The sequence below is a fragment of the Lontra canadensis genome, unplaced genomic scaffold, assembly GCF_010015895.1.
Source record: "Lontra canadensis isolate GAN:19392208 unplaced genomic scaffold, GSC_riverotter_1.0 scaffold38, whole genome shotgun sequence".
Taxonomy (NCBI): Eukaryota; Metazoa; Chordata; class Mammalia; order Carnivora; family Mustelidae; genus Lontra; species Lontra canadensis.
This window is the reverse complement of record NW_022631032.1, coordinates 17398637-17421339: the sequence shown is the minus strand read 5'-3', so window position 1 is coordinate 17421339 and position 22703 is coordinate 17398637. Positions and strand designations below refer to the sequence as shown.

General features: G+C 39.1%; 1 protein-coding gene across 1 annotated transcript in view; it reads left to right on the top strand.

Annotated features, from left to right (window-relative positions):
- LOC116874797 (collagen alpha-4(VI) chain-like) overlaps positions 1 to 22703 on the top strand; it is a 111807-nt gene that overhangs the window by 45647 nt on the left and 43457 nt on the right. The window contains exons 19-25 of the mRNA XM_032869788.1: positions 5694 to 5747; positions 5865 to 5900; positions 11203 to 11265; positions 13051 to 13113; positions 14185 to 14247; positions 14795 to 14857; positions 17144 to 17194. Of these exons, the coding sequence (XP_032725679.1) occupies positions 5694 to 5747; positions 5865 to 5900; positions 11203 to 11265; positions 13051 to 13113; positions 14185 to 14247; positions 14795 to 14857; positions 17144 to 17194 (393 nt within the window). The remainder of the gene's footprint in view (positions 1 to 5693; positions 5748 to 5864; positions 5901 to 11202; positions 11266 to 13050; positions 13114 to 14184; positions 14248 to 14794; positions 14858 to 17143; positions 17195 to 22703) is intronic.

Here is a 22703-nt window from a genome sequence, read left to right as displayed (position 1 = left end):
ATGACTAAAGTAACCCAAGTGTCTCAGTCCTCACATCTTATCATTCCCAATTTCCAAAAACAGGGTCTGCACAGCAAAATGTTTATAACTGGAAAGTACCCTCTATTTGCTTTGGACTCCAAATTACCTTCTTTGACAAAAGTTTAGGATGTTGATTCTCTTCCCTTTTGTGGCTCATTCATATCCATTTCATATATGTGCAGGTCCCAAGTACAATCCAGTTTGTAACAGGATCAGTACTATGTATCTATGCCAGAAAACTGTCACTCCTTACTACAATAATTTCTCATCTTGTTGTTAGTTATATTTATATTGAACGAACTCCATTGAGAGGGTTCTGTTGGGTGAGTTGAGATCAGAGAGCCCAGTGAATAGATACTCAATCAGTTATGGGATTGAGCTAAGAGAAGAGCAGGCCACACCCCTTAACCCATCTGGGCCTTGGTTTCCTCATCTGCAAGGTGGGAAGGTTAGAGAAACCATTTACAAGCTTCCCTGAGTTAGTGGTTGTCATGGGAATTAAAATCTATGAATTGAGTTCATTTCCATGGTTTGCTCATAGTTTTACAGCTGGGAAAGCACTCCAGCCTCTAGACAAACTGTCCAGTACTCTGCGCATCACAGCGCCCCAGCCATGGGGCGAACCTCCTGCTCCCAGTTTTTAGAGGTCTCCATCGCTGACTTTATAGCTAAGGGCTAACTTGGAACATTAGATCCCTGAATTGCGTGTGCAAACCACAACTGTGACCCTCTGAAGTGGTGCCACGTCACACTGCACTGTGCTGAGCTCAAAGAAGGGTGCTAAGTATTTCCTGAATAGACTTGGGTAATAAAAGTCACTCTCACCAGTTACATAAGCCTGCTTCTGCAGAGGCTGAAATTCTTGATAGTCCATTAAATTCCATTAGAAGATAGACCTCTAGGAGGCAGTCTTTCCCCGGTACAGGTTTCTTTGGCTATCCTGAAGCGGAAGCAGAGCGTTCCTATGAAACCAATCATAAAGAGAAACGGAGTAAGCAAGGAAGCAATTACCATTAGTTCCCACGGAGACATGTTTAAGTGTTCCCAGACCCCCCAAAGAACCTCTGTTAGGCTTCCCTGATACCTTAGGACACATCTTGCTAAGGGATGCACAAAATAAATTGAGATGAATGGTTGCTCACAGAGTTCAAAGCTATGGTTGCTGCAGGCTGAGATGATGCTGAGTGTGGTCCCTGGGGAAGAAGCTTGGCTTGGCAGGGCCTCTGTAAAGCCTCAGTGCAAAGCACATACTGAATGTTGTTTTCACTTTTTGCCCTTTTCCGTAAAAGTGAAAATCCTCCTTGTATTTCTTTTGGTTAGTGAAAACTGGTACTAATGTAGATCTTTCATAAAAGTGAAGTGGCTGAACACATACTTTTAAAGAGGGAGGATACCTGTATTAGGTTCTGAGTTGAACCAAAGAGCAGATTCTATGTTGCAATTTGGATGGAGACAGTCCCCTGAAGGAAGCAATCTTTTAAACGAAACAGAAACTTCATTATACACCCAGTATGGGGGAAGGAATACAAAACCCGTCATGCTTTTCCTCACTTCTGAGAAGGAAAACCAATACAAGCCTTTTGGAAGGCAGTCTGGCAATGCACAGCAGCTAGGACTGCTGTTTGTTGCTTGTATATTTTAATCTACAAGTTTATATATTTTCATATGCAAGTGACAAAGCCTGACTAACAGTGTTTAGCTAATAAACATGTTTTTGATAATCCAGGGAAAGGTGATTCCTGGATTGATACATAGCTCTATGATATCATTAAAAGCCAGGGATGTCATCAGGGACTCAGCCCCTTTCTTCCACGGTTATATCTTCAGTGTGGTCCCTTAGCAGCCCAAGCATTTGTCTTCATGATTACATAAAATGCCAGAAGGAAAGGCGCTTTCCTTTCATCAGGTCACGGTCAGCAATATTCTCTTTTTGTCCCCTTTGGTGCATTGCCTGGCTCCCGTGTGCCCTGCCTGCCCAAGATACCAGGGAAAGCAAGTTTCTGACAGAGGCAATGACATTTCCATGACTGGTTCAGACCTGTCATAATTCGTTCCTTGGGGCTGGGTGTGTTGTCCCAAATGAAACATTTTCTCAGCAAGAAAGAAAGGGGCAAGAGTGTTGTGTAGCCCCCAACTGCATCTGTCATGGTGTTAAGGTGTGTATGTCCTTTGATCCAGTCTCTTCAGTTCTAGAGATTTATCTAGAAGCTAATCATGGACCAACACAAAAATTCAGCTCCAAGGATGGAGATTAGATTATTAGATTTTAAATCACTACACTGCTTGAATGTCCAGTGATAAGGGATTGTTTATATAAACAATGGCACACAATCAAATATTACTAAGCCATGAAAAATAGTTTAGAAGACTATTTCATAAACAAGGAAAACATTCATGATGTAATATTAAGTGAAAAGACCAGATTACAAAACTCTGTATTCAGCAAGAGTCCAAATTTTTTTTTAAAGATTTTATTTATTTATTTATTTGAGAGAGTGAGAGAGAGCATGAGAGGGGAGAAGGTCAGAGAGAAGTAGACTCCTTCCTGGGCTGGGAGCCTGATGCAGGACTCGATCCCAGGACTCTGGGAACATGACCTGAGCCGAAGGCAGTAGCCCAACCAACTGAGCCACCCAGGCACCCAAGAGTCCAAATTAGTAGAATATAGCTATATCTGTTCTGGAAAGATAAACACCCAGAAATTAAGCTTTTTTTTTTTTTTTTCTTAACCTTACCCTCTGAATTTTTGAAACATTCTGTGATGAACTTGTATTATTTCTTACCCTGACTTTTCATTTTGAAAAATTTTAAATCTACAGAAAAAGTTGTAGTTGCAAGAACAGCATAGTGTACACCAATTTTTATCATTTAGCCATATTTACTTTATGTCTCTCTATACAAATACATAGGTAATATTTGATATATTGATATTGAGCTATTTGATTACTTAATTAATCAAGGATTAATTGAAGGTCTTATAACATTTCTCTTCCAAATAGTCAGCAACTATCTTTTTTTTTTTTTTTTTAAGATTTTATTTATTTGACAGAGATCACAAGTAGGCAGAGAGGCAGGCAGAGAGAGAGGAAGGGAAGCAGGCTCCCCGCTGAGCAGAGAACCAATGTGGTGCTCAATCCCAAGACCCTGAGCCCATGACCTGAGCCGAAGACAGAGGCTTAACCCACTGAGCCACCCTGGCGCCCCCAGCAAGTATCTTTTAAGAACAAGTACATTTTTTTATATAAACAAAATACAGTCATCACACAAAAAATTTAATATGGCACAAAATTATTTTCTAATACGCAGTCCATATTCAGATTTCTGCACTTACCCAAATGAGGTCCTTCATGATTGTGTTTATTGTTGTTGTTCTGAAATCTAATCAAGGACTGTGTGGAATATTTAATCGTCTTGCCTTGGTTGTATCCTTCAATCACAGCTGTTGTCCAGTTATTTGTTTCCATGACATTGACATTTCTGACCAGTTATTTTGCTAAACATCCTTCAGTTAGGATTTGTCTGATTGTTTCTGCATGACTAGACTCAGATTAAGCATTTTTGGCAGATTAAGCAAAGCAGTACCCTTCTTCTTTTCATTTATTTATTTATTTATTTATTTATTTATTTTTAATTAACATATAATGTATTATTTGCCCTAGGGTGGTTCTTTTTCTTCTTCTTCTTCTCCTTCTTCTTCTTCTTTTAAGATTTTATTTATTTGCCAGAGAGAGAGCGAGTGAGAGAGCTGAGCAGGGAGCCTAATGTGAGACTCAATCCTAAGATCCTGGGATCATGACCTGAGCTGAAGGAAGATGCTTAACTAACTAAGCCACCCAGACGTTCCTAGGCGGTACCCTTCTCAGTCATCAGGAGGCACACTATGTTGGCTGTCTCATTACTGGTGCATTAATTTGGTCACCTGATGAAGATGAGGTTCACCAGACTTATCCATTGTAAACATACTTTTTCCTTCCTTGTAATGATCAAGTAATCTGGCAATGGTACTCTGAGACTGTAAACTTCTTGTTTCCCGACAGTCTTTCACCCAGTGATTCCAACATCTGCCCAGATGATTCCTTTGCTATGCTGCAAAAAACTGTCTTCTATTGAAATGAGAAAATGATAAGCATTTTAAGAAAAAAAATCTTTTTTTAAATCTAGACCAATCATGAGAGTGCCTTGTCTGAAGACTCCTTTCTCATTCAACCTACCATATTAAAAATAATTCCCATTATAAAAGTAATGCTACCAGGGCACCTGGATGGCTCAATTGGTTAAGCGTCCAACTCTTGATTTCAGGGCAGGTCATGATCTCAGAGTCCTGGGATCCAGCCCTGTGTGGGGCTCCATGCTCAATGGGGAGTCTGCTTCAGGATACTCTCTCTCCTTCTGCCCCTCATTCTTCTCTCTCAAATAAATACATAAATCTTAAAAAAAAATTAACACTACAGATATTTGGGAATACAGAAAAGTAAAATGTAGAGAAAAATTTAATAGTTCCAGTAGCCAAGAAAAACTTCAGTTTACGGAACTTTCCTAACTTGTTGATGGCAAATCTACTCTCCCCGAGAAAGTCAGATAAGGATCCCATGGGCTTATTTTAATGTGTTCTAGTACAGTATAAAGAAATGAGGAAACATCATTTTGTCTTTCTCCATATTCAGGATAAATTATTCTTTCAGAAAATTTAACATACTTGAAAAGAATGTTATGACACATTTTTCCTCCTTCTTAAGTTTCTGAGAAAACATAATTTTTAATAATTGCATACTATTTCAAAAAGTGTTTCTTATCGTAATTTTATCAACATTTTGCTCATACTGTGGGATATTTATATTGTTTCAGAATTTAATATATTATAAATAACAGTTGGAAGAACAGCTTTGCATAAATGTTTTTATTTCTGTATTTCACATTCTTTTCCTATTTATGTGTTCTTACTGCGTTGGCATGTGACTTTATTGCGTATCTGAAAATATCCCTACTTGGAATCCAAGGTGGTTTCCATTTCTCCTGAAAGATGGACTCATTTTCTCTGGACATCACTCATCTTCTCACTTCTGACCTTGAGGAAGTGAGAGCACTAGAGCATTTCCTCATCCTGACCGTGTGTAGCCTCTCCCTCTGTCATCATCAGTCCGTATTGGTCACTCCACACGTGCAGAGACTCGCTCTTCTGCCTTCTGTTTCTGTCTGCCGCTCTGCACCTTATAGGATGGGTAGGAAGGGAAGTACTGGTGTTTTTCAAATATTAAGCACAGGTTATTCAGGAATATCTCTGACTACTGTTCCAGCATGATGAACACCGAAAAGTTGTCACATGAACAATCTCTGGGGAAAGGTACCTACAACATGGCTATTTTAAAACACCAGAATTAATGCATTTGCTTCTAGAGAACTACTGACCAACAGAACTTTCTGAGATCCAAAATCCTATATCTGTGCGAATATGGTAGCCACTAGCCACATGGAGTTACTGGACCCTTGAAATGTGTGTAGTATAACTGAGAAACTACCCTTTTAATTTAATTTAATTCTAATTTAATTTAATTTAAAATTGATAGCCACCTGTGACTAGTGGCCTCTGTATTGGAGAGCTCATGTCTGAAGAATAAATGCATAAGAGTGTAGACCTCTAAACTTTTATATTCCCTTTACTTCTTCCTTTTCAGGGACATTCTGGTTTTGATGGACCACAGGGGGAGCCTGGAAATGTTGGCCCTCAGGTTAGTACAACCACTCATGGGTCTTATTTCAGCTGTTTTTGGGGAGGAGATAGGTCGGCTGGGCTGAAAATTGGCTTGTTTCCTTTTCTAAGGTCTCTGCTTCCCTTCTACTCGTAGGGGTCAAGAGGAAGACAAGGTGTGCCAGGGCTGAAGGTCAGTGCTTTCTGGAAAGACTTGCTTCTCACTCCACAGATATACCTACTTCCAATAGTTCTCTCTGATGTCAAAGGGAGTTCTGGTTGGGCTGTCTGAGGTTGCAGGAGGATCACTGAGAAGTTTTCATTAAGACCTGTTCCATGAAGAAGAAAAAGTTAATATGGTTCTCTGCTTCCCCTTCTACCTGGTATAATATTTCATTTAGGTTGAAAGGAAGCTAATACCTTAGTGAATGGTCTTACCTCTGAAATCACGATTTTTTTTCATTTAAAGAAGTGGGACTTTCTGTGGGTACTCTAGGGGATCTCATAGTCCCTAAACGATGAAAAAAGATTGAGCTTTTAGCATTTATTCAAAGGGGAAGGATGTGATTTGTGGGTGGGATAGAGACTATCTCTGTGGGGGAATTGTATTTTACTAAGCAATTATCTAGCCTCAGTCACTGTGCTATGCCTTTATTTCTAACACTTTAAGTAACCCTTCTAAGGTCGCAGGAGTTAGGAGCACCATTGGTTACATTTTACAGATAAGAGAAAAGATATAGATTTAGCAAAACTTGTCAGAGGGCACATGGCTAATAATCAGTAGAAACAGGATTCAAATCTGAAGATCAGGATGCTCTTAGAAATTCTTTTACGAAATAAATTTATTGTATAGTCTTCTCTCCAACACAGTGTGGTCATGCTTGGCTGTTGTTGGTTGTGTTTTTGTTTTGTTTTGTTTTTTTTGTTTGTTTTTAGCATTCTCATGACTTAGAGATGGAGGAAAAGTCACAGATGGATTTATGTCAACTCTGAGTCCCTGTGTGTGTGTGTGTGTGTGTGTGTGTGTGTATGTGTGTGTTGGGTAGTGACTTCTGACCTCCTAGGTATAAAAGAAGATGGAACTGCTAGTCTTCAGATCAAATAGGTTAGAAAAGTATGGATATTGAGAAATTCAAAGTCAAACAAGTTCTGTCAACACCAAGTAAAATATTATTTCTCACAAAATGTTTAGGATTTGAAATCAATTCTTTTTAAAAAAAGACATATATTTGAGAGAGGAAGGGAGAGAGCAAGCGAGCGAGCAAGCACAGTGGGAGAGGGAGAAGCAGGCTCCCTGCTGAGCAGAGAGCCTGATGTGGGGCTTGATTCCAGGACCCTGAGATCATGACCAGAGGCAGACACCTAACTGAACAATCCAGGTGCCCTGAAATAAATTCTTAAATCGATATTCTCTTGTACTATTAATTTGGTTTTAATACTTGTAAAATAAATGTCTTGAGCTATCATTTTATCCTATTATTTTTCCCCCAAAAGGCAGAAATAAATAGGCTAAATTTTGAGGAAATTAAGTGGCTCTAGGCAATAGAAGGAATTTCTTACTATTGAATTATTTAAGTCTTTTGTGGTGCGACGTGTAGTTTATCTAAATGTCTGCTCAGTTCACTGTGGATTCTCTGCTCAGTTGGGTCATGGTTATTTTTGTTTCCCTATGTCACCCCATCTCCTGTGTTACTCTTTTTAAAATTTAATTTAAATAAGAGTGAAGCCTGTGCATAGATTGAAAGTCAAACTGCATTCGTAAGCTTAATAGTGAAAGATATCTTCCTGTCTGCTCTTTCCAGCTCTTCGGGAACACTCACTTTCATCTCTGTGGGCAATTCCTTCTGGTATTATTGCTGTTTTTATTTTCTTTTTTATTTTCTTTTACTTTACCTTATTTGATTTTATTTTTATTTTTTAATTAACATATAATGTATTATTTGTTCCAGGGGCACAGGTCTATGAATCATCAGTTTCACACAATTCACAGCACTCACCGTAGCACATACCCTCCCCAATGTCCATCCCCCAGCTACCCCATCGCTCCCACCCCTCCCCTCCAGCAACCCTCAGTTTGTTTCCCATAAAAGATTAAGAGTCTCTTATTGTTTTCTATTGCTGTTTTTCTAAACAACATGCTTATTTTGCTATTTCTTGGTTTTCAGTTTGGGATATTTTTCTCTCGATTTCTGACTATGGGGGAGAAAGATTGTTCCTAAACTGTGTGTTTCCTTCTCCATACACTTGTCTCCAGCTCATCCTTGCCATACGCTTAACTTCTCCACTTCTGGTCAAGCCAGCTGATTGCTCATATGGCTGGGCAAATATTATTTGCAGCTATGTAACCTGTTTTCCTTGAGCCAGCCTCTCTTCTTATTTGCTTTGTGTTCTACGTGCCGATTACCAGTTAATTTTAAAGCTCTTTGAGAAAACTGAGAACTTCCCAATGTATTCAAACATGTGGGATTTATTTCTCTTGGATTTCCTCCTTCCTGGGCCCTCTGTCTTCCTGCTCTAATTCAGATCCATTTTTCTCCGGGCCTCTGTACTGTTGTCTTATCGGGACAAATTGTAAAACGGCGACCTCTCATTTAGGGAGCAGAGAAAAATGTGTGCAAACTGCTGCCTTTCATAGAAAGCCTCTCCATTTAGCACATTGTAATCTTGATGAATCCCTGTCTTGGTTCTTTTTCCTTTGCTTTTTAAAATTTTTTAAAAATAAGAGAGAAAATCCCAACTATTTGCAGACTCCAAGGTGAAGTGGGGTTATTCAACACGTCAGTAGTTTGCTAGTTAACCCAGTGTTGCAACACTGGTCATATAGATGCATTTATGTTTTGAGGCTGCAGCTTGCTAAAGATGGGCAAGTACTATTGGAAGAGTACAGTGTACAGAGGTGCTGAATTCCAAATCACAGCATCCCTTGGATATGGAAAAAGATGGTTCATTACGGTCTATAAAATTAGAGATGCTGGCATCTACAAGATACATAATTAACTAGAATTCTAAATAATATTTTTTATGGAAAACATTGTATTATGGCAAACAAATCAATGCAGAGGTTATTTTGGCAATAAGGAAAAACTTGAACTTGTTAATTATGATAAAATTAAGAATATCATTTGTTTTTTATGTGTCCATAAACCCACTAGCCTCCAGCAATTTATTTTCATGTTTGTGTGTTTCCTGTACTAGATAGATAATAAAGAGTTATTATAATGGGTATACTATTTTATAGTCTGCTTTTCTGTTTCCAAATCTTCCTATTATCAGTTTAATATATTATAGCATACTCTGTAGAAGAACAATGATTTGCTAAACAATTCTTATGTTGAGCATTTAGGTTATTTCTATTATGTTAGATATCATAGTCAGTGATGTAAAGAAAAACTGTATTATAGGGTTTTTGTTTTGTTCCTGCTTTCGCTTTGCTGAAATGATTTCCTTAATATAAATGTATAGACATGGAGGTACAATAAAAGAGTCTGAACTTTGCTCTATAGAGCCAAATTGTTTTCAGAATGTTGCACTGTCAATGTCAGTAACGTGATAGGCAAACATTTCACAACCTATCTCAAAATTTCTAGCTACGTGCCTTTAAAACATACAAAATGAGGGTTGCTAGAGGGGAGGTGGGTGGAGGGACGAGGTAATTGGATGATAGGCATTAAGGAGGGCACATGATGTTACGAACAATGGGTGTTATAGGCAACTGATGTTTTTTTTTAACTTTACATCTGAAAATAATGATGTACTATGTATTGGCTAATTGAATTTAAATTAAAAAATAAAAGAGTTGGGGCACCTGGGTGGCTCAGTAGTTAAAGCCTCTGCCTTCGGCTCAGGTCATGATCGCAGGGTCCTGGAATCAAGCCCCCAATCGGGCTCTCTGCTCGGCAGGGAGCCTGCTCACCCCCCCTCCCCACTTGTGATATTTGTCTGGCAAATAAATAAATAAAATTTTTATAAAAAATAAAAAAATTATGTTTATAAATCTAGAAATCAACTGCTAAAGACCAGAATAATACAGCAATAATAATTGAGGGAAGTGCTTCCCATTTACCTGAATAGTTTTAAAAACTTCAGAAGCATGAGGAATTGATCCATGTAGTGATTAATTCTGAGTTCAAGATTTTTTTTCTCTTTGCAAATCCATGAATAAATAGTGACCTTCCCAACACCTGAACAACATGAAAAAGAAGGCAGAATAATTCACAAAATGGGTATTATCCTCAATCTTACAAAATCTATCTTCTCTGTAGAAGTGAAAATATTAATTTGAGGGTGAAATTAATCAGTTATTAGAAGAATCATGTTAACAGCTCACCTTTTGCCTAGAGAGCCAGCTTAATGTTGTAAGAACCTGTAGGGTGTTTTTTTTTTTTTTTTAAGATTCTATTTACTTGTTATTTAAAAGAGAGACAGAGAGAGAGCACGAGAGGGGTGAGGGGCAAAGGGAGAAACAGGCTTTCTGCTGAGCAGAGACTGATGCTGGTTTTATCCCAGTTTTATCAGTTGAGCATCTGCCTTTGGCTCAGCTCAGAATCCCCTGAGATCCAGCCCCATGTAGGTTCCCTCCTCAGCAGGGAGTCTGCTCCTCCCTCCGCTTCTGCCCCTCCCCCTGCTCCTTCTCTCTATCTCTCTCTCTCTCAAATTAAATAAAATCTTAAAAAAAAAAAAGCCAGTTTTCTGCCATTTCTCTATGTGTTTTATGTGCCTTGCCGCAGAATGTCACGCCTGTTGCTGTGTTCAACCTTCTGAGTTTCTTCACAAGGGCTAAGGATCCTTAACACCAGCGAGCATTTAGCCCATATCACTTAAAAGGAATGAATGGAAGAGATTATGCTGAGTGAAATAAGTCAAGCAGAGAGAGTCAATTATCATATGGTTTCACTTATTTGTGGAGCATAACAAATAGCATGGAGGACATGGGGAGTTAGGAGAAGGGAGTTGGGGGAAATTGGAAGGGGAGGTGAACAATGAGAGACTATGACTCTGAAAAACAATCTGAGGGGTTTGAAGAGGTGGGGTGGTGGGAGGTTGGGGGAACCAGGTGGTGGGTATTAGAGAGGGCACGGATTGCATGGAGCACTGGGTGTGGTACAAAAACAATGAATACTGTTATGCTGAAAATAAATTAAAAAAAATGATTAAAAAAAAAAAAGGAATGAATGGGCTTTTTACGAACCTGTTGTTAAGTGGGAGCTTGGGTTATTTAAACAAAATATTTTTGCTTTTATCACCAGCCAAGATATTGGAAGGAGACATGCAAAGACTGGGAAAGACAGTAAGAATCTGGTTTTCCAACATAAGTGGAGGCCCTTCTTCCCATATCCTCTCTAATTCCGAGAGAACGGAGCACAGACAAAACCTTTTTTTTTTTTCTTTCTTTCTTTCTCTTGTGGCTTTCAAGTGACATCTTGCAGGAAAGGCTGCCTTCAATAGAAACATTATTAGTGCCTGGTGAACTCACTAAGTTTTGCTTATTTTGACAGGGTATGCACGGAGAACCCGGTGAACAGGGTTACCAAGGAGAGCTTGGATACCCAGGCTCACAGGTTGTATCAGTGAACTTGTTTTTAGTGCTAAAGGATATTCGTTTGAAATTATCAAACAAAACAGATTCTTGGATAGGGACTTAACATATATCAGAATGGCCTTGGATATCTCTTTTCCAGGGCCTTCCAAAGCAAATTGTATAGTCTCTCTCCTGGGCAAGTTAAACTCCAATAACTAATATTTACTAAGTTCTTATTATGTCTTAAATATGGCCCTTAGCACTTGTATTAACACATTTAACCTTTAATGGAAGGTTATTATCCTTATTTTACAGAGAGAAATGGAGGGGGGATGGAGAAGTTAGGTAAATTGGCCAAGCTCACAAAACTTCTGAATGATAAAGATGGGATTCAAACTCAGGCAGGCTTGTTATAAAATCTATGCTCTTAATTACTGCCTCTGAAATGCCTTCAAAGTATTCAAATTTGGCATGAAAAATCAGTAAAGCGTTTATTGAGTATCTGTTATACATAGGGCAATTTGCTAATAGGCGTGGGGTTCAGAACATTAAGGCAAGGAAGGGACTTGTCCTCAAGTGGGGTGTTGTAACTATTCAGTGATAACTGGAAATTTGAACTTCCAACCAGTTCTTTTGGAATCTTCTAAGTATAACCCAAATCTGTCATTCTGTAAATCCTTCTGGGACATGTCCTTCCTCTTTTTTTTAAAGGCCAAATTGTTTCCAAATATTAAATGGAAGAACTTTAAAACAACAACTCTTACTAACACATTAAATCATTCTCCATAACTTTAAAAAGTCTCTGAGCATCACGCGATAATTTTGAAAGATTTCTGTTGTTTTTTGACTTGACAAAGGTATGAAAGAATGAAAAGGGTGATCGAAGTGTAATTAGAGATTGTATTTATTTTATGATAGAAAATAGTGTCTGAACATAGGGAGAAACAACTGAGAGATGGATTTTTGCCTTTCTTTTGATCGCTGGCTTAATTGAAATTTGGACCCCCTGCCACTGTGGTGTCGTGGTTTTCTCTTTTATATTCACTTTATCATACCGCTGAGTGCAAGGGGAGCAAGCTGTGTTATGAACCATGAGCAAGATAATCAATAAAAACCTCTAATTAATTTCACCACCCACTGGGATGTGAGTATGATGCTCTTTTTAAATGGGTGATTACCATGCCTCATGCAGGAGTATAGAAGATATAGAAGCCACGATCCATGCTTCTAACAGGAAAGCATTTCTCAGAAAAGCTGGAGAAAAATGAGTGTTGAAATCAGTAAAGTTAAATAGGTCAGGGAGAAAATGAGTACCTCCCCAGCAATGTGCCCAGTGAGATTAGGCTATTGTACTATTGTGAACAAGCAACTGTACTATTGGTTCTTGATAAAATCAAAATGTGTTCTCTGGTCCTCAGCCCTTGGATATATAAAGCAAAGGTTGAATTTTCAAAGGAGATCAGTATCTTAGCAGCCCCTCTCTTTCCCCTTTAGGATTTAAAGGGGATTTAGGATTTAGGATTTAAAATTATTTGGGCATATTAAAATATAAAAGCAGTGTTCTGAAATTTTAGGGCTCATTGGACTGAGCTGCGGAGGTGGTTATAGGTACAGATGGAAAAGGCTCACATTCAGTGTTTCTGGTAGAAAGAGCCTGGGGGGCTCCCTTGCAGATGCTGCTGAGTGGAGTGTGATAAACACACTAGCGATGGGTCAGGGCACCCTGATTTGTGCTCTCATTGTTGACTAAGGTGACTTTGGGGTTACATGGGAAATAAATAGCTCCATAAACATTGGTTGAACTTTAATTTCATCTTGGGACTAGGGACTGAGAGGAAGACAAGGAATACCAGGAAAATCTGGACAAAGAGGCTTACCGGGTGCTGAGGTAAGTTGGAAGTACTAAAAGATACAGCAGAGCTGCTCATTAACAATGTTAACAGTGGCCACGGCATTCAGATACCTGAGTGTTCCCGACAAATAATGTAAAGCTACGCGCTTTGCCCTGGGATTTGTGGGTATCAGGGGTTTCTAGAAATAGCTAACTTGATCACTGGGTGTACCCCCTTCTCTAGGTATTGTGGGAATATAGTGATCAACGAGATTGGGTTGGAGCCCCAAGGGTGTTTAACCCAAGCTCATAGTGCCTTACCTATAGTGTGGCAAAAAATAGAACCGTAAAAGGGGCATCAAAGACTAATTTACTGCTTACAAACGTAAAAGGAAGCATTGCCATCCCAGTCTTATAGATGAGGTGACTGAGGCTCAAAGGGATTGACAATGATTTGTCATCTGGATAGGAAGTGGCTGAAGTGTCTCCCAGCTTGGTTCCCTCTGGTGTCCCTTCTACTCCTAACCCAGGATCCCAGCGGTTCATAGAAGGGTTGGACCTCATTGAGGCAGGTGATGAGGAGTGGCTTCTAATGACAGGAGCATCTGGGCTTCAACACTGAGCAGCGTGATCTAAGTTAGGCAGAAGCATCTTGATCTGGAGATTTCAAACTCACATCTCCAGGATGGCCTATGTTCTAGGTCTGTTCTGACTCTTTCTCGAGCAGGTCGAGTCTAGTCCTGTAAACCCATTGTATTGTTTTCATTTTCATTTGATAATATTTTCGGTTTGGATTGGGTGAAAGTCCAGGTGGGTGTCTTCTGGATCTCCTAATCAAAGGGTGTTTTTCCCTCTAGCAGCCAGATCATTGCTTCAGTGCTCAGTACTTGGGAGATGTGAACTCTTGCCCAGAATGCCTCCCTCCTCCTCCCCCACCCCACCCTGCTGCCCAGAGATTAAATGTGCATAGGAAGCATTTTGTCTGTTGAAGGATACAATTAATTGTATAAAACATTAAAGGTGATTTGTGAGTATAGGACCAGTTCCAGACTATTTCAGTAACAGCAAGAGAGTCAGACAGTTAACATTGTGCCCCTTGAGGTGATTTTAGTCCTGATCTTATTGCAGGGGATTCCTGGGCCTCCCGGGCCAACTGGTTCCAAAGGAAAAGCTGGACCAACAGGAATGAAGGTAAATGTCAAAAAACACATCTTTTTTTTTTTTAATTGCAACTTGGGTTTCCTTATGCAAATCTCTCCTTACATGATCGTTTCCAGCAGGAGTTTCTGATATGGTTGTTGGTGGTATTGACTGGCCATTACCTTATAGATGGAAGGAGGGATACAGGGAAGGAAAGACATATAGACCGAAATATAGAAAGATGGATGGATAGTTGGCCACCTATATCAGTAGGCAAAGACATATCAATAAAAAGATACATATATGGATTCAGTACAAATACAGATTCTCACATTTACACCTCAAAAAATCAGAATAATACAAAATTCTGTTCCTGGTGCTTTGTACCTGGTTTTGCTAATTTTCAGTGCCAAAATCTCTACTCTATTTGTTATTACCTGTATATAACAAAGTCTAGAGGAAGAGACTTACCTTGGACCAAACGGTGATGCCAATAGGACCTGAAAAGTGTGACTGTAGAATCTCTAAGGAGAATGACATAAGATTGCATGAACTCACAGGAGAAAATTAACTTCATGTTTACTTTTTATTGCAAAAGGGGGAAGTTGGTGATGCAGGAGCCACAGGCCCGTGGGGTCCACAAGGACTAAGAGGAAAACCTGTAAGTCTGCTTTCTTTGTTTTGGACTCTTGATTCACTTTCTTGTTTCTTATTTGTTCTTGTTTCCCACCAAATTCTCATATTCTTGATGAATATTTGGGACACAAATATGATCTGATCCTCAGAACTGTTGTGAATCTAGTCACAACAGTTGACTAGACTCTTTGAGAGGCAAAGATTCTCTAGTCACAGTTGACTTTGACTCCTTGAGAGTCAAAGATTCTCAAACTCTTCCTACAAATAAAGAACTTACACTCATCTCGGGATTTATTTTGCCTTCTCCCATGCTGTTGAAGAGGGACGTGCCAGTGAGTGTCTTCTGTTTGACAAAGCTGTTTTACAAGCATGTGAGACTTTTTGGAATACAGACATGTTTTACGAAACCTTTTTTCCAGGGAAACAAATAAGACAGGCAATCAGAATGCAAACCTTTAAGTGCGTGGGCTCAATTGCCCAGAGCACAGAAATAACCCTTGGAGACCAAGGATCATTACAAGTTTACTTCAATAGGTAAAACTACCAGAGATAGGGCTATGCATTTAGACCTTCCTTAGTCATCCTTCTAAACATGAAAACAAGTTAATTATTTTATGGCTATTTTCAAGTCACCATTTTATGGGAAAGAGCTTTATGATATGGAAAAATGTTGTTTTCCCCTGCAGCTTCTATTTGTTTCTGAAATTCCTTTTATGAACAATGGGCAAAACCTGCTGTTGTTTTGCACTCAGTACTGAAATTGCATTGGTTAGCCAGAGGTGGAAAAAAAAAGCAGGCTGAGAAATTTAAACATGGAAAAGGAAAGAACAAACAGGGATACTGTCGACCGGAATCTGAGACAAGTAGTGTTCTGCATCTACACTCAATCCGGATGATGAAATTAACACTGTTTAACTTTGTGAAAATATTCTGATTTAAAATAATGCAAAGTTTGTTCCTACTGATCTCTCCCTGGGACAGACAAAGCTGGGGATCAGGGCCTTTCTGGAAGGTATCATTTTAGGAAAGTCAGAGGCAGATATCTCCAAAATTACAGTTTGGGTCTCTGGGGTTATAAATGCCTGAAGCTCTGTGTGTCCTTCAATGGAAAGAAGATGGGAAAACCGCAAATGAACCTCATTTGCATTCTTTTGGGCTCCCAATAATTCATCTTTGGCAATCTTCTTTCTCTTACTCTTTTTCATTTTCTAACATTTCAAACTTTCCTCCTTAGGTCATAAGAATGATCTCTGTGGCTTAAAATTTAAAATTGTCCTTTGCAGTTGACTACTTGGTTTAGGTGCCGTTCTTGTCCCTTGAGCAAAAAAGCACCTAAAAGTTCTGAATTCACTCCTTCATATAGGAAGCACACTGTGTACAGATGGTAAGATCCCGGTAGCATCATCAACATAGCCATAATTGCTAGCCTCACCATCACCTCCACCTTGACTGTCACAGTCTCCACCAACACCATCACTGTAACCACAATCATCATCACCACCACTACTACCACCACCTCTGCCATCACCGCCTCCACCATCACCTCCACCACCACCACCATTGCCTCTACCTCCACCATCATTACTGCTCCTCTGTAAGCATCATCACTGCTGCACCATCAGCAGCAGAATAATGACTGCTTTCTCTGAGCTGGCATTGTGCAAAGTGCTTTCCGTGCATAATCTCACTCAATCTTCACAGCAACCATGCTGTGTACATGGTGTTTTACCCCATCTTATGGGTGAGGAAGCTGAAATTTAGGTTGAATAAGTTGCCTAATGCCCCTCATACAACCAGTTGGGAAATGGAATGAAAGTTCAGGTCTGTCTTGGTTTACGTTCTATGCACTGATTCACTCAACTTCATTTCCTGTATCCCAATCTTTTTTCCTAAAGTCTGTCTTTATCTCTAGAGATTTACCAAGTTCTAGAGTTTCTGCCATTGTTACTCTATCCTGCAAGAAAAGCCCAAGGAGGTTTTTAAATGGTGATATGGGTCCTTGCAACTATGGTATCATCTTGGTGAGGTCTAGAATCTTGCTGAAGGAGTTAAAAACTGAAAATAAAACAAAACAGAACAAAAAACCCCTCAAACTGCTTATACCTTGCTCTTTAAAAATTTTAAGCCCTAATTCTCTCCCTATCCTGTAAAGGTAGCTTAGAGTTTATCCTATGAGATAAGATAAGCCTCTACCAGCCCGTCTGCTTTGACCACTTCCTTCCACTGCTGATTAATCCAAGGGTTCAGATAACATAATTAACCAAGCACTGATATGGATAACTCTACCATTCATCTTGTGTCATTTTCTTAGGGTCTTTTAGGTCCAGATGGATATGGATATCCAGGAAGAAAAGGAAAAAAGGTGAGGCTTAAGTTATGAAGTATTCTGAATGAAGGACTATAGTTTTTCTTTTATTTTACTAGATAGAATAAGACTTACTATCCAAGTGGTATGCCAGACATGGTTTCTGAATGTTGTTTATGACATGTTATAGCTGCCAGAGTTCCCTCCTTAAAAAAAAAAAAAAAAAAAAAAAAAAAAAAAAAAAGCTGATTTTTTTGGTCACTGCCTTTTTTTTTACTTTTTTATTTTTTTTTAATTTTTTTAATTTTCTTTTTTACTTTTTTTTCTTTTCTTACTTTTATTTTTTATAAACATATATTTTTTCCCCAGGGGTACAGGTCTGTGAATCGCCAGGTTTACACACTTCACAGCACTTACCATAGCACACACCCTACCCAATGTCCATAACCCCAGCCCCCCTCCCAAACCCCCTCCCCCCAGCAACCCTCAGTCCGCCCTGTGAGGTTAAGAGTCACCCATGGTTTATCTCCCTCCCAATCCCATCTTGCTTCATTTACTCTTCTCCTACCCCCTTAACCCCCCATGTTGCATCTCCTCTCCCTCATATCAGGGAGATCATATGATAGTTGTCTTTCTCCAATTGACTTCTTTCGCTAAGCATGATACCCTCTAGTTCCATCCACATCGTCGCAAATGGCAAGATTTCATTTCTTTTGATGGCTGCATAGTATTCCATTGTGTATATATACCACTTCTTCTTTATCCATTCGTCTGTTGATGGACATCTAGGTTCTTTCCATAGTTTGGCTATTGTAGACATTGCTGCTATAAACATTCGGGTGCATGTGCCCCTTCGGATCACTACGTTTGTATCTTTAGGGTAAATACCCAGCAGTGCAATTGCTGGGTCATAGGGTAGTTCTATTTTCAACATTTTGAGGAACCTCCATGCTGTTTTCCAGAGTGGTTGCACCAGCTTGCATTCCCACCAACAGTGTAGGAGGGTTCCCCTTTCTCCACATCCTCGCCAGCATCTGTCATTTCCTGACTTGTTAATTTTAGCCATTCTGACTGGTGTGAGGTGGTATCTCATTGTGGTTTTGATTTGTATTTCCCTGATGCCGAGTGATATGGAGCACTTTTTCCTGTGTCTGTTGGCCATCTGGATGTCTTCTTTGCAGAAATGTCTGTTCATGTCTTCTGCCCATTTCTTGATTGGATTATTTGTTCTTTGGGTGTTGAGTTTGCTAAGTTCTTTATAGATTCTGGACACTAGCCCTTTATCTGATATGTCGTTTGCAAATATCTTCTCCCATTCTGTCAGTTGTCTTTTGGTTTTGTGAACTGTTTCCTTTGCTGTGCAAAAGCTTTTGATCTTGATAAAATCCCAATAGTTCATTTTTGCCCTTGCTTCCCTTGCCTTTGGCGATGTTCCTAGGAAGAGGTTGCTGTGGCTGAGGTCGAAGAGGTTGCTGCCTGTGTTCTCCTCAAGGATTTTGATGGATTTCTTTCTCACATTGAGGTCCTTCATCCATTTTGAGTCTATTTTCGTGTGTGGTGTAAGGAAATGATCCAATTTCATTTTTCTGCATGTGGCTGTCCAATTTTCCCAACACCATTTATTGAAGAGGCTGTCATTTTTCCATTGGACATTCTTTCCAGCTTTGTTGAAGATTAGTTGACCATAGAGTTGAGGGTCTATTTCTGGGCTCTCTATTCTGTTGCATTGATCTATGTGTCTGTTTTTGTGCCAGTACCATGCTGTCTTGATGATGACAGCTTTGTAATAGAACTTGAAGTCCGGAATTGTGATGCCACCAACTTTGGCTTTCTTTTTCAATATTCCTTTGGCTATTTGAAGTCTTTTCTGGTTCCATATAAATTTTAGGATTATTTGTTCCATTTCTTTGAAAAAAAAATGGATGGTACTTTGATAGGAATTGCATTAAATGTGTAGATTGCTTTAGGTAGCATAGACATTTTCACAATATTTATTCTCCCAATCCAGGAGCATGGAACATTTTTCCATTTCTTTGTGTCTTCCTCAATTTCTTTCATGAGTACTTTATAGTTTTCTGTGTATAGATTCTTAGTCTCTTTGGTTAGGTTTATTCCTAGGTATCTTATAGTTTTGGGTGCAATTGTAAATGGGATGGACTCCTTAATTTCTCTTTCTTCTGTCTTGTTGTTGGTGTAGAGAAATGCAACTGATTTCTGTGCATTGATTTTATATCCTGACATTTTACTGAATTCCTGTACAAGTTCTAGCAGTTTTGGAGTGGAGTCTTTTGGGTTTTCCACATATAGTATCATATCATCTGAGAAGAGTGATAGTTTGACTTCTTCTTTGCCGATTTGGATGCCTTTAATTTCTTTTTGTTGTCTGATTGCTGAGGCTAGGACTTCTAGTACTATGTTGAATAGCAGTGGTGATAATGGACATCCCTGCCGTGTTCCTGACCTTAGCGGAAAAGCTTTCAGTTTTTCTCCATTGAGAATGATATTTGCAGTGGGTTTTTCATAGATGGCTTCGATAATATTGAGGTATGTGCCCTCTATCCCTACACTTTGAAGAGTTTTGATCAGGAAGGGATGCTGTACTTTGTCAAATGCTTTTTCAGCATCTATTGAGAGTATCATATGGTTCCTGTTCTTTCTTTTATTAATGTGTTGTATCACATTGATTGATTTGCGGATGTTGAACCAACCTTGCAGCCCTGGAATAAATCCCACCTGGTCGTGCTGAATGATCCTTTTAATGTACTGTTGAATCCTACTGGCTAGTATTCTGGTGAGAATTTTTGCATCTGTGTTCATCAAGGATATTGGTCTGTAGTTCTCTTTTTTGATGGGATCCTTGTCTGGTTTTGGGGTCAAGGTGATGCTGGCCTCATAAAATGAGTTTGGAAGTTTTCCTTCCATTTTTATTTTTTGGAACAGTCTCAGGAGAATAGGAATTAGTTCTTCTTTAAATGTTTGGTAGAATTCCCCTGGGAAGCCATCTGGCCCTGGGCTTTTGTTTGTTTGGAGATTTTTGATGACTGTTTCAATCTCCTTACTGGTTATGGGTCTGTTCAGGCTTTCTATTTCTTCCTGGTTCAGTTGTGGTAGTTTATATGTCTCTAGGAATGCATCCATTTCTTCCAGATTGTCAAATTTGTTGGCATAGAGTTGCTCGTAATATGTTCTTATAATTGTCTGTATTTCTTTGGTGTTCGTTGTGATCTCTCCTCTTTCATTCATGATTTTACTTATATGGGTCCTTTCTCTTTTCTTTTTGATAAGTCCGGCCAGGGGTTTATCAATCTTATTAATTCTTTCAAAGAACCAGCTCCTAGTTTCGTTGATTTGTTTTATTGTTTTTTTTTGGTTTCTATTTCATTGATTTCTGCTCTGATCTTTATGATTTCTCTTCTCCTGCTGGGTTTAGGGTTTCTTTCTTGTTCTTTCTCCAGCTCCTTTAGGTGTAGGGTTAGGTTGTGTACCTGAGACCTTTCTTGTTTCTTGAGAAAGGCTTGTACCGCTATATATTTTCCTCTCAGGACTGCCTTTGTTGTGTCCCACAGATTTTGAACCGTTGTATTTTCATTATCATTTGTTTCCATGAATTTTTTCAATTCTTCTTTAATTTCCTGGTTGACCCATTCATTCTTTAGAAGGATGCTGTTTAGTCGCTATATATTTGGGTTCTTTCCAAATTTCCTCTTGCGATTGAGTTCTAGCTTCAGAGCATTGTGGTCTGAAAATATGCAGGGAATGATCCCAATCTTTTGATACCGGTGGAGACCTGATTTAGGACCAAGGATGTGATCTATTCTGGAGAATGTTCCATGTGCACTAGAGAAGAGTGTGTATTCTGTTGCTTTGGGATGAAATGTTCTGAATAGATCTGTGATATCCATCTGGTCCAGTGTGTCATTTAAGGCCTTTATTTCCTTGTTGATCTTTTGCTGGGATGATCTGTCCATTTCAGTGAGGGGAGTGTTAAAGTCCCCTACTATTATTGTATTATTGTCGATGTGTTTCTTTGATTTTGTTATTAATTGGTTTATATAGTTGGCTGCTCCCACGTTAGGGGCATAGATATTTAAAATTGTTAGATCTTCTTGTTGGACAGATCGTTTGAGTATGATATAGTGTCCTTCCTCATCTCTTATTATAGTCTTTGGCTGAAAATCTAATTGATCTGATATAAGGATTGCCACTCCTGCTTTCTTCTGATGTCCATTAGCATGGTAAATTCTTTTCCACCCCCTCACTTTAAATCTGAAGGTGTCTTCGGGTTTAAAATGAGTTTCTTGTAGGCAAAATATAGATGGGTTTTGTTTTTTTTATCCATTCTGATACCCTGTGTCTTTTGATTGGGGCATTTAGCCCATTAAAATTCAGTGTAACTATTGAGAGATATGAATTTAGTGCCATTGTATTGCCTGTAAGGTGACTGTTATTATATATTGTTTCTGTTCCTTTCTGATCTACTAGTTTTAGGGTCTCTCTTTTCTTAGAGGACCCCTTTCAATATTTCCTGTAGAGCTGGCTTGGTGTTTGCAAATTCTTTCAGTTTTTGTTTGTCCTGGAAGCTTTTAATCTCTCCTTCTATTTTCAATGATAGCCTAGCTGGATATAGTATTCTTGGCTGCATGTTTTTCTCGTTTAGTACTCTGAATATATCATGCCAGCTCTTTCTGGCCTGCCAGGTCTCTGTGGATAAATCTGCTGCCAATCTAATATTTTTACCATTGTATGTTACAGACTTCTTCTCCCAGGCTGCTTTCAGGATTTTCTCTTTGTCACTAAGACTTGTAAATTTTACTATTAGGTGACGGGGTGTGGACCTATTCTTATTGATTTTGAGGGGGGTTCTCTGAACCTCCTGCATTTTGATGCTTGTGTCCTTTGCCATATTGGGGAAATTCTCTCCAATAATTCTCTCCAATATACCTTCTGCTCCTGTCTCTCTTTCTTCTTCTTCTGGAATCCCAATTATTCTAATGTTGTTTCGTCTTATGGTGTCACTTATCTCTCGAATTCTCTCCTCATGGTCCAGTATTTGTTTGTCCCTATTTTGCTCAGCTTCTTTATTCTCTGTCATTTGGTCTTCTATATCGCTAATTCTTTCTTCTGCCTCATTTATCCTAGCAGTGAGAGCCTCCATTTTTGATTGCACCTCATTAATAGCTTTTTTGATTTCAACTTGATTAGATTTTAGTTCTTTTATTTCTCCAGAAAGGGCTTTTATATCTCCTGAGAAGGTTTCTCTAATATCTTCCATGCCTTTTTCGAGCCCAGCTAGAACCTTGAGAATCGTCATTCTGAACTCTAGATCTGACATATTACCAATGTCTGTATTGATTAGGTCCCTAGCCTTTGGTACTGCCTCTTGTTCTTTTTTTTGTGGTGAATTTTTCCGCCTTGTCATTTTGTCCAGATAAGAGTATATGAAGGAGCAAGTAAAATACTAAAAGGGTGGCAACAACCCCAGGAAAATATGCTTTAGCCAAATCAGAAGAGATCCCAAATCGTGAGGGGGAGGGAAGGGGATAAAAAGAGGTTCAGAAAGAAAAAA